Below are 12685 nucleotides of genomic sequence, written 5' to 3' on the forward strand. Positions count from 1 at the left end.
TCGCGTGAGTTTAGTGCACATGTTTATTACCCGATTTTTACCCCCCCGAATCTAGAAAAAAATATTCCCCGAAAACTTCAGCCTCTAGTAATGTGATCTCGACCGGCTATCATGCTTACGTCCGTAATAACGAACTCTGTTATAACGATCTGATTTAGCGTTACCGTCAGTCAGTGGCGTAGCCAGACCTCCAAAGTAGGGGGGGGGGCTCGATACGAAAATTCGCTCCCCCACCCCCACTGATCCTGGGTGCGACAACACACATATACTTGTCCACACCGCAAAATGTGGTTAAAAAAAAAAAGAACGGAAATAATTTATTTGGACGTTCACAATACGATTACATATATAGGCTGTCATGTCCAGTGAGGTGGTGTCACGAGATTGTAAGCACTTTGAAAAACTCATACTTTGAAAACCAATCACGAGTGCTGCTTAGATAGCCACCATGAACTGCAAGAACTTTCGCGATCGTCACACTGGTCCCCCCCCCCCCCCCCCCCTATATTATTTTCTCCTCGGATTTGCATGATTTGCGTGGGTCGGGTCGCGGCAGGTAGGGGGGCTCGAGCCCCCCGTGGCTACGCCACTGCCGTCAGTGTCCTTATAAACATGCTTGACTGTATTCGTCATTACATCATACATTTACATCACGTTTTTCATCTGCGACGTGTAGGTACACGCCTCTCCGTACCGAGAGCACATGGCATTCCTCGGTGCAAGCACCATGGCATCAACATCTGCTTTCGATGAGGTGTGCATTTCAAGGCAGGAGTGGCGACAGCGTGGCACAGCATGCCTCTCGAAGTGGCATCTGTGATGAGTGATGTTGCTGGAACTTGGAACAGACTTTAGGTCCGCCATTGCGGGTACTTCATCGACCGATGTCTTCCTTTGGCACCGTAATGATACGTGCCCATGTTAAAAGCCCATGTGCCGAAGATACTGCACAGACTGTTTTCGGACTCTGAAATGTGCCTTGTTCTTCATCCGAGTTTGTAGTTAACAAAGTTGGCAGTTCTATTGTTACCGTCACACGCGGATGGAGCCTTAGCGTATGCATTTAGTGGGACCAGGGCATACCATCGGTGTGCGACCAGAGTTTTGTCTGTACATTTTTGCAGTTTTATTCTGTGCCCTTTCATTTTGAGAACTTTTTTGAATTATTTTGATGGCACTCTTGCCTCGGCGGTACCTTTTTAAAGATATTGCTTCACGTGCCAGTGGGGACTATAATATAATTGTTAGCGAATAGGACAGGTTTTCTTTCCCTCCATTTGCACCTTGGCGTGTGTATCATACGTTTGAAAATTTCTTCGTTAAACCACAGAATGCTATGAGAGCAGACAGCTATAGCTCATGAGTCTACCTGTGTTTTAAAATGTGTACAGCATGATGATGATGTCCCTCTACAGATTATATTTAATACATTTACTCTTTACATTCTCTTCTTAGAATTAAATATTATCGTAATATATGTGCTGGCCATACCGTGTGAGTTTCAATATGTAGGTTTTCCTGGGCACCAGGTTTCCAAATGCACATGCAGTCAACAGTGGAAAAACCTTTTTTCACTTGTTTCTTACCATTAAATGATGTAGCTCTCACTGACCTCGGTGGTGTATCTGTGGTAGTTTTTCTGAATTGAACCTTGATCCTGCTGTTGTTTCATGGCCGGCCGGAAGATTGAGGTAAGTACATTATGTTCAGATTCAGTGAATAACATATGTTCCCCATTTTTAGAATTTGTAGAATTCCTCCTTTGAGTTTCTAGAGTATGTAGTTAAATTTGTTGGCCACGGTCATGATGATATGTGCGGAGCTCATGTGCGGAGGTGGGACATAGGCTGGAACAGTTCCCTTCTAGTACCGTTAAAGGTGCACTAAAGTGCAACAATTTGTACACCTTTCCCTCTCCTTTTCAAGAAGCCTGACCACGTATGTGGAGATGGCCTAGATGCCTCTGATTGGTCCCCTCAAACGATCTCCTGCGATGATTGGATAAAACATTTGAACAGACCAATGAAAGCCTGCTCTGCATTGTTGGCCTTCTTGAGAGGGACAGGGAAAGCTTACATTGCGGTTTCTTTCAGTCATAAATCATGAATGACGCAGCCGATGAATCTCGTTCCTTTTGTGTTGATGTCAAGGTAACGCGTCTTTCTTTCCGAGATGATAAATTTTTGCATTTTAGTGACCATTTCACTAGTGTAAGATGTCGATAGGTCGAGCACAGCTATTATAAGACATCACACACAAGTGTCATTCACTACAGTTCTGCTTACTAGTGCAGTACACTGTTAGCTGGATAGTACAATTTGGAAGACTGCTGCCTGTCAAGTTGTGTTCATTGGAAACACATTTAAACAACTAAGGTGGCCCCTTCTACAACAGTTATTGTGAGATCCCACGTGCTTGCAAAGTTGCACGCAGCCATTGACCCTTGTGAAAGCACAGGCAAGCCCCTCTGAGCAATCAGCTCGATGATGGGTACTCCGTTTTTCGTGATGTGATTCCATTATCACACACGACAAGGGAAATTGAGATACAGGGAAAATTACATGTCATGTATGATCTTAATTAGGTGGAATCAATGTTTCACAGAGCAGCAACTGAAAGATGCTGACAGCGATGTCACCGCAATGAGTATTGAGTAAAAATAATTAGCTGCAACCTTTTCATGGAATGTTTTCCATATCGACTCTCAGCTTTACTACAAATCACGTGACAGTGGTCTTCTTAGAGCTTCTCAAAAGCAAAATAACTCATCGCTAGGTATAATGTCCTCATGCGTGAAGTGCGAGACTTCTCCACGCGCACGAAGCGCTCTTTTCATTGTTTGACGTACAATACGTTTTTGCGATGCACTAGCCTGGCAAGAAGCGTGACGGAAAGACTAGACTTTGCGGGAAGGTCACGCGATATAACGTCACCATCACCCACTGTGGTACGAAACATCTGCGGCCGTTGCATCTCCCTTTTGTGACGTCTTCGCCGGACGCTGCGCTCCCCTGTTCCCACAGCCGCTTTCCGTCGACCGCGCAATGTACAATTTATTGCGACATGCCGCACATTCTCGACCAATGAGGAGGTCAACGGAAGTTGCGTCACGTTCTTGCTTTCTTCCGGTCCCCCGTGCGGTCAACAGTAGCACGCGAGGCTCACGTTTTCCATCCGCCGAATTCATAGCATAAATAGGTAAAATATCATCCCTGCATATTTGATAATCGTTGTTCACGTGCAGAAACACGGTGCCAGAACGGACTGTGTCGGCTCCAAACGGCGATTTTAGCATTGTCGGCTGTGACCCCTTTTGTATGGACGAATCCGATAGGTCCGTATCTTCGACCACATATAATATAACACACTCCTAGCCAACCGTCATCCCGAATGACAACGTTCTCGCCCATGATTTGTTGAAAACGAGAGGCGGAGCCTATTATGTATCCACTATGTACGACAACAAAATGGGCTCCGTCTCCCGTTTACAACAAATATCAGGGACGAGAACGGTGTCATTCGGGATGATCGTTGGCTAGGAGCGTGCTATGTGGCGAAGTTCATTTTTAAGAGTGTAGAGCAGAACGTTATGTGTACCTCCGCGTTGGCGTCTGATTGGGTGCTACAATTCTTCAAATGACGTAACGATGGATAGAGGTATCTGGATGACGGTGCGTCTACTCGCCCGTATCCGAAAAAAAAGTGCGTTTTTGTATTAAAGGGACTATGAAATTTCCCGAACCCCCATACTTTATTTTCGCTGGAAACTGTTCTTCCCGCAGAGAAACTAATATGCCACAAATTTTTCCGGACGAAATCGCTCCACTCTGCGAGGAGCGCGCGCTGGAAATGTCTCTTCCGCGTTCCTCCTCGCCTGCGCATATTTCCCTGTCGATTGTGTAACTGTACGGACCGCACTTCGGTTCCCCGTGACGTCACCAGTGTTGCACAATGGCAAGTAATGCCGCGAGCTCGCGCTGTGGCTGCCGCCGTCCAGTCGCACATACAAGGTCACAAGGTCTCTGGTCGCGTCTGAGGGTTGAAGTTGAAGCATTACGTTTTCTTGGTTGGAGGCGTTCCGATAACACGCTATAATGAACAGCTTTTTGCATGTGAATCGTTTGCTACAGTTGAACTGGCAAGTATGACATGTGAGCTGTACTTTGTTCGTCGAACGTATTCGTCGTCTGATCTGCGGCCGTTCACAACAAGGAACTCACGCACCTCCGTGGCTTTGAGAGTTTTGCTGACGAGTGACGTGGGCCTCTAGCGATTCACCGCAACATGTATTGGTTGTATCGCCGTCACCAATGGAAAGTGTCTGGTGGTTGCTTGGCGTTGCAGTTATATTTACGTCAGTTGCAGTTATGTTTACATGTTAGCAATCTGACAACAAAGGAAGTGCGTTGTGAAGTGAGACTGTGATATTTGGAAGATGCCCCCTTTGTTGCTCGATTTGTTTGCACGAATTATCGTAAAAGACTGGGTGACCTAATGGTCTAATGTTTTGTTTTACTTTGTTTCAACTCATTACATTTGTTATTATTCAAAGGAGCTTCGCGCCTTTAGGCGATCTTGATTTACTCTGCATTTATTGTTCTACAGGTGGCAGATTATGTATCACGCAAGAAGTTTATTTATGAGCACGTCACGTATTCTGTATTTAATGTTGAACACGTCGTAAATCTGAACATTTAGCGTTGAGAGACCTTTGTCAGCTCCAATAACGAATAATACTCACACCTTTGCGCCGTTTAGGTGGATGTTCTTTCCCAGGTGTGGACAGGTATTGTGATTGTGCTACACCTTGATTCAGACGACACTAAGCTCGTTATCCAGTACGTTGAAGAGGTTCAGCGTACGCTTCGTAAATTCGATCATGCAAATGTCCGCTACAAACACGGGCAGCTAGTCGATGGCACCGCATCGTCTTTCAACTCCGGCGGTCTGATTGCTTTGTGGCGTCAAAAGCTGTCCGTCTCGGCACTGATAAGCATGAAACATTGGATACCAGGCGAATATTGACGTAAATCGGGGCAACCAACTATCCAACATCGTCTCGGCATGTCGACGAAAACCACAGGATGCGGCGGTCGCGCGAAAGCTGCCGTCATGGAGATTTCCACTCCCGATGAACGCATACGCGGGATCCTACGGCGCATGCTCCTGGCGTGATTCGTCGGCTCGGCAACACGTCACGATGACGTGTTGCTGAGCCGGCCGTGGTCAAGTTGTCCGCTGTGTCTCCGCGCGGTAGCTCGCCACGGCGCGGCGCCAGCTGTCCTCCCTTCGCCGCTCCGTTTAAATTCGCTCCCGAGAAAACCGCTCGCGCGACGAAGGTAAAATTTCGGTTCTAGACTCAGAAAAATGTCTTCTTTCGAACGAAACGAAGAAAAAAATCGTTTCATAGTCCCTTTAACGCTGCACGTGTTATGAAGGAGAAGTATTGAACAATAAATTGTAAATAGAATTACGAAGCGTAGAAGAACAATATTACACCTATTACACCCGTAACTAAATACCTGCGGATAGGACTTCTTACCTCCATTAAGTTTGACTGTCCAGTGACAGGAAGGCGAAAGCTAACGGTATAGTTCACAGGAAAAGAATACGGTACCGCTACAGCTGGTGGACCCATCCCTCTTTGCTGTTGGTTTCGCAAACCGTCTGGCATCGTGTTCTTGTCAGACACTTTCTGCGAAGCTCTCGCTTTTTGACCTGACGAGGTCTCCCTGTGGAGAGTCGCGGGCGGAGGCCGCAAGCCGCAGGTAGTCTCGCACATGTCTACCGCGCACCTCGTCATGTCATACAATAGCGGCATAGTTTACAGTGCGCACTCCCCCAAAGGGTGAGTCCCGCGTCGATGTAGGGCCAGGACGCGTTTCTCAAACGTGCAGAAGAACGGCAATGATTGTATAACATTAGCCAACCTGGATAAACCGTCCCCCATCGTGCAAATTGGTCTTCTTGAGATTCGTTGGCGAGGCGAACTGCGCAGCAGCAAGTACCACCAGGGAGTGCTGTGCGGCACCTCAGCTATTTACAGCGTGCTGTCCATATAAGTATGGTGGGCTAGAAAGTGAAAGTGAAAAAGCTAGTTTGGTGGCGCTACAGTCGACGATCGAAACTCACAACGCAGACGATGTTCTTGTGCCGCCTTTCCAGTTCCAGCCCCCAAACATCAGTATACGCGGCATTCTAAAAGCCTTGAGAGCAGAGGATGCAGAGATAGAACTTTCGCTTAACCTGTATTTGGCCTCGATAAAACCATTCATTTGTATAAGTGTATAAGTGATATATATATAAGTGTATATATAAGATAAGTGTATATCACTGTATAAGTGATTCATTTAAGGAGCATACATTTAATTATTCTGAAGAAATATGCGCGCGTAGCATCGTGTTGGAGACGTTTGATTCGTGATACAGCTACACAACAATCATGCTTTCGCATTAAACTCCACTGGTCAATCGTCAACAGCGGACTTTTTCTTCATCATGTTGTGTCGCTCCGAAATGAAAAATCAGCCGCAAGAAAATATTCCATATTGCTCCGCCTTGAATGACAGGCCCGAACTTTTCTGCCTTCAGCTCTTCAATTCTCACGGTAACATTCCAAGCTATAACCGATGCCTTCGCGAACGTTACAATGACCCCCTCGCGAATTCATCTGACTCGCTCTGTGGCCCACTTGCTCGAACTACTGCCTTCGCCCATGGAACGCAGTTTTCGAATAACTTTTATCCCGCTAGTTTTATACGATTATTTGCTGCCTTTATCCGTCACCTTTAAACCTTGGCGAAAGCGCCCCTCTCCGAACCCACGATGGCCTGCAACAGGATACAATCGTATTTCGAAACGACAGAACACTTCCTGCCAGACATCATTCATGCGGTACATTTGACACCAAAGCAGTATAAGCAAGGACGCACCTTATATTTCTCGTATATCGTATTTACAAGTGTAGCATGGCAGAGGAAAATACACAGCTGGCATCGAACCCCTATTATTTTATTGCGCCTACTATGGCTTACCGGCGAAGACATCGACTTCTATCTCCCTGTCGGCGCACTTCTCAAGCTGCGTGCTGACCAATTCTCGATGAATTTTCCATTCGCCCCAATAGTGGTCATCGTACGGACAGTTTATCCGAGCAGGATTCCCGTTTCAGTGCGGGCGGATGGCGTGCCCGTAAAACCTGGCGTGCAGCATCCCCATCATTTGTTCCACGCACGGCACGCTATAGCGTGCAAATAACAACGACGGCTCCCCATCGACACGCCTACGTTCATTCGCATCTCTTCCTTTTTCTTGCCTCTTTGTGTGCCGATTCGGGGGTTGAAGCCCGATTCAATCTACCATAGAACAGACTTGTACAAAATACTGCGCAAAAGTATTTAAAATAGAGTACAAAATACTCAAAACTGAAAGTAATTTGAGTAGAGTACTAAATACTCTAAGAAGTATTTAAGATACTCTTTAAAGTACTTTAGTATTAGCAGTAAGTAAAACGCGTATTCTGAACGTGGCCTTACATATTGAAGGAATAAACTTCATCAGCCATGCATATCTTTCATTTGCAACGTCTTGGTGTCAAGTAATGCTTGGTGAACTTTGGTGAACCCAAATAAACTTTGTTGATATGTTCTGACCCAAAACTTCGTAATCCCTCCTGTATGTCGGTCCGGGTCTTTCAACCTCTGGCACGTGTTTATTGCTTTGATGACCAAGGAAATAAATTCCGGGATTATCTTGTACCTAATCCCCTGGTGATTCACCTGGCAATATGAATAGGAACGGTTTTCGGACGAAGTTGGCTATTGACAAGCAAGGCCAGGCTTGGGACCAGCCTATTGTACAAGAGGATAAATGACAGATTCGCGAATTCCCGAAAAAAAGAAAAAGAAGAAAAAGGGGGTTAAATTCCAGTGAGCTGAAAATCTCGGCACGGCGGGAAGCGTGCTGGATATGGCTTGACGAGGAAGGAAAGTATTTTGAGTACGTACTCAAGATACGTACAGGTCTGCCATAGAAGGCAAGATGCTATCGATCAATTAGTGCAGCGCAGGTCTGAAAGGCAACGCAATCGATCGCTGTACCACACTTTAAAAACAGATGGTGGTGGTGATGGTGATAGGACTTCCCACCCGCCGTTGTCGGACTAACAGAAAACAGATGGTGGTGGTGGTGGTGGTGGTGAAGGGGCTTGCCGTTGTCGGCCTCACGTATGTGGGCAACGTCACGACTGACGCCCTGGGCAAATGTGCGTCCTGGGCCGACTTCTAGGGGAACTGTGCCGACATATGTCTGAAAGCGTCTGAGGAAAACCCAGGAAAAACCCCAGACAGCACAGCCGGCACCGGGATTCGAACCCGGGTACCTCCCAGTCTCGACGTGACATGGCTAAACAGAAAACAGAACTTCACCACAGAGCACGGTGAAGGCCAATCATTGCACAGAATGATACCTTTATCACTCCCGATTTGAGGAAAGCGCGGGGCGTACGCCGTTTTGGGGGACTGCGTAAGTGTTCCAAAAAAAGGCGTACGCCTAACGTTTTTAACCAATCCGGGGGCAGAACGATGTCATTCGGGATGGTGTTTTTCTAAGAGCGTGCTATGCGGTGAAGTTCTGTTTTTAGAGTGCAGGAGCTACGTGATACGCGAGTAGTGGCCATGGGAAAACGCGGTGTCCTATAACCAAACTGTTATCTGATCATTCCTGTCTTCGGTCAAAAAAATATTCACGTGTGACGTTATATCGCATCTATAGGCGCTTAATCGCTCTATCAAGGATCGCGGCGTATCAAGTGCAATCTTAAAAATGAACTTCGCCGCATAGCACGCTCCTAGTCAACCATCATCGCGAATGACATCGTTCTCGCCCCTGATTTGTAGAAAACTGGGGGCGTACGCCTTTTTTTTTGTACCAATTTATGTACTGCACTCATAAAAATGAACTTCTAGAACGAACATAGCACGCTCCTAGCCAAGCCGACGCCTTTGCGTGACACTTACGCTTTTCATAATTGTCACAAAAAAAGGCGTACGCATCCCGTTTTCAACTAATCAGGGCAGATAATGATATCATCCGAGATGATTGTTGGCTAGGAGCGTGCTATGCGGTTAAGTTCATTTCTAAGAGTGTGTACTGCACAAAACATACTGTACTACATATACTCTACATAAAGTATTTGCCGTGGTAAGTTGGAAGGCAACCTCTCGGATGTCCTTGAGTGTGGAGCGAGCGTTCGACGTGTCAGGATTGCAGAGCTCTGTGTAAGACGTAATGACCCTTCCGGCTGCTGTGCACGCCATGAACGCTCCACTCCGCGATCACCAAGTGCACGCCTTCAAGAAAGATCACCAAGTCGTTCGGCAAAATTGTTCCTAGTCTCGGAATTCGCCTTTATGGTTCAAGCGCCACGTTTTAGACACACCGAACGGGTAAAAGGCAACACGATTGAACTTGCTTGCGTTGTTCCATCCAGCTATACACATTTGAGCTTTTAGGCTGCTTCGTGCTACGCAGTCAGTGGATTCGGCTAGCGCCGCTAGCACCCAGAACCGACTTCTCAAAACAGAACGCGCGACAAGTAGCCAGCGAGCTCAAGTTGTGCTTGATAAAAATAACGGAATCAAAGTAATGCAGTCTGTGAGCGCCGTCCACGAAGACAAAAAAAAAAAAAAAAGAAGAAGAAAGAAAGCACGAGGAGCCGGGTACGTGTAGATGAGCTAGGTAGGTTGCTCATTCGCCGGAACAATATCGAGCGACATAGTGCACATTTTTAATGTGTATAGCTTCTATGTAATAGCTTCTAGCCTATGTAAAAATTGCATTTGTGTGCGCGTGCACTTTTGAAAACATGAGTATGGCTATGGTAAAATGCTGCCAATGACCAACCTTAGTGTGCAAGCGTGAACGTGCGTTCTAACTGCAAATTAGGAATGTACATTTTCGTTTGTAGAACGTTGGAGTTGGGCGGACTAAAAATAATACGGAGAACGTTGTTTTTAGGCAGTTTACGTATTTACACAGTTCTAAGGTACGCAAAAGCTTCCCGAGCAGCACTCCCAACATCATTTTTTACTTTGTTTTTATTTATTTTTATTTTTTTGCAAACATTATTATTGTGTAGAAACAAGTCTAAAAATCAACCAAAATCCCACCTCATGCATTTTCAATAGCCCACGCTCGAAAGTCGCCCAGTTTAATTGTGGCTGCCCGGTGTTGACATCACCGGACACAGGCGGCGTTGCCTACACAATAATGCGGTATGTGCGCGTCATGCACTGATCTTCTTTGTGTTTCGCCACCTGCGTGCGGTGATATGAAACTTAAAAAAAAAAAAAAAAGAATGGCGGCATTTCAGCAAGATAGGTCATCAAAACGCATAGGGTAAGATTTCGCTTGATTTTTAGTTTTCTTCCTACAGAACGATCGATTGAACTCACACACAACTGTTGTATTTTTGCGACGTGATTTAAATGTGTAATGACTGCTAACTTCACCCTGTGGAGAGGTGCGGAAGAGATGCTTGGGCACGCGCTGACGCAGACGCTATTTAAAAAAAGGCATAATCTGCGCGGATCTCTTCTTCCTTCCTGCCCTGCGTCTTTCGTTTACGTCACAAAATTCCCACGTATCGCAACGCCGCATTCCAGACACTGGAAATCAATGACGTTGCGGGCAGTCAATGAGGGGGCTGCGTTGGGACAACCTTAGGCTCTGGTAACCAGTGTTGGGGGTAAAGTGTTGGGGGTAATTTTCTTATAATGAATAAACATCAATAACTAAGCTACTTTTTTCGGTAACTTATGACTTTTTAAACTCCGGTAACTTCTTGCGGAAATCATTCCTTCTTCTCATTTTTCTTTTTTGCTAACTTTGTTAAAGTAACTTAGGGAAAGTTCCAAGTTCCTTTTGTTCGATTCTCGTCTACAAACATCGCGAGCCGCGTCCTCCATCTCTAACGAGACGACAGCATGCACGTGCGCGCCGGTTGGACGTGCACGGCGCGTCTGACTTCGCTTCCTTGTTTGTTGCGCGGTAAACGCCACAAATTCTGTTTTGGCCGTACGCTACGAGACTCAGGTGATGTCCATCACAGCGACGAGCAGTGTATTTATAATGACAGAGGGCATTGTGTAGCGAGATTAAAACTTGATGCGGCGCTACGACATGTGCGTGTAAGAGGACGACTCATATGGAACCTAAACTTTCTATGCCTGCTTTGTGCACCGTTGGGGATCCTTATTACGAGATCAAAGTCATCAAAAGATGTACATAAAAGCACGCTTCTTTTGTCATATCAAATATTATATTGGTATAGTTTTCGTATATCAAAACTATTATAAAACGTCTTGTACCGCCCATTGCGAGATCGAGATCTGAATTAATTATAGAAAGGTCAAGCGTATATTAGGTAACAACAAGTAACTTGTAAGCAGCGACGTAGCCGGAGAGGGGTTTCGGGTGTTCACCCCCCACCCCCTGAAATCGTACGTTTGGTAGTGCATTTGGGAGAGGGAGACGAGGATGAAATTCTCCTCCCCCACGCGCTCGCGAAACATTGCGGATTTTTTGCTGTTTGAACTTGATACCTCTCGGTTTCCAAACGGAAGCTTATTGTTTCGAATTGACCTTACTTCCCGTTACTGCAATAAAGCAATATATAGCTGTACCAATAATTTTTCGAAAACTTTCACTGTCGGCAATGTAGCATGTACAGATAAAAACAAATACGGTGCACCTTGTATATCCTCGCTATGTGTCGCCACCGTTCCCATTGGTTCAGAAACTATATACGGTGTCGTTTTATGCTTCGTTGACCAGTGACTTTGGTACCGAAAATCCCATGCGAATCACTGGCGTATAGTCTTTGTGCAATTTGATGAAATACGCGTCGCAAGAGCGAACGCCGGATGCTGAGCGTATGGTTGAATTCCCTCTCTGGGAAAAGGAGAAACGTCATACTGTAACCCACCAATGAGGACGCGCTTTTGACGAATGTTAGTATAGCCTGAGCAGCCGTCGTCTGGAAGGTGCGGAGCAGACGAGTTCGGAAACAATCGGTGGCAGACGACAGCGCTCTGCACTGTGATTCGCGTACAGAATTACGTCATCATTATGCTTTTGCCGCTGGGGCTCCCCAGCTGCGGTGGCAATACTAACCAATAAAACTTGTTTATGAATGCCCGTGTGTGTGATTTTTCAGTTTTAGTTTCGTGTGCTTTTTGTTCCTCCTTTTTTTTTTTTTTTCCTTTTCTTTTTCTTCTTTTTTTTTTTTTTTTTTTTTTGAATAGCAAGCCGACCTCCGTCTGGCTGACCTTTCCTTTCTTTTTTCTTAGTAAACATATCCCCCCTCCCCTTGTTTATTTAATAGCTATGCACTTTTCAGAAAATTTGTCAAATAGACTGTCTAACAGTGTCAAACATTGTAGTACTTGTTTCATACGCACGTTTCCGGAGGCGACCGTCACTTTAGGCCTTCCCAAGTAACATTTTATTCATCCTAACATCATCATTCCCTGGAATACACGACGAATAATCGCACATATTGTCATCCGTGGAATGCTTTCTGAATCCCAGGTCGTGGACATCTTGAGGCCATCGACATGCTCTTTTTGGCGGAACTCGGCCGAATTTTCTATTCAACCCTCAGCTTGTCTGAGCGCTTTACTCA

General features: G+C 45.8%; 1 protein-coding gene across 3 annotated transcripts in view; it reads left to right on the forward strand.

Annotated features, from left to right (window-relative positions):
- The window catches only part of LOC135399259 (uncharacterized), a 125661-nt gene extending 124049 nt beyond the window's left edge, over positions 1 to 1612 (forward strand). For all 3 annotated transcript variants that reach the window (XM_064631088.1, XM_064631089.1, XM_064631090.1), the window contains one exon: positions 677 to 1612. In XM_064631088.1, the coding sequence (XP_064487158.1) occupies positions 677 to 820 (144 nt within the window). In that variant the 3' untranslated portion in view covers positions 821 to 1612. The remainder of the gene's footprint in view (positions 1 to 676) is intronic.
- Positions 1613 to 12685: the final 11073 nt, after the last annotated feature.

This window comes from Ornithodoros turicata, chromosome 6, assembly GCF_037126465.1.
Source record: "Ornithodoros turicata isolate Travis chromosome 6, ASM3712646v1, whole genome shotgun sequence".
NCBI classification, from domain to species: Eukaryota; Metazoa; Arthropoda; class Arachnida; order Ixodida; family Argasidae; genus Ornithodoros; species Ornithodoros turicata.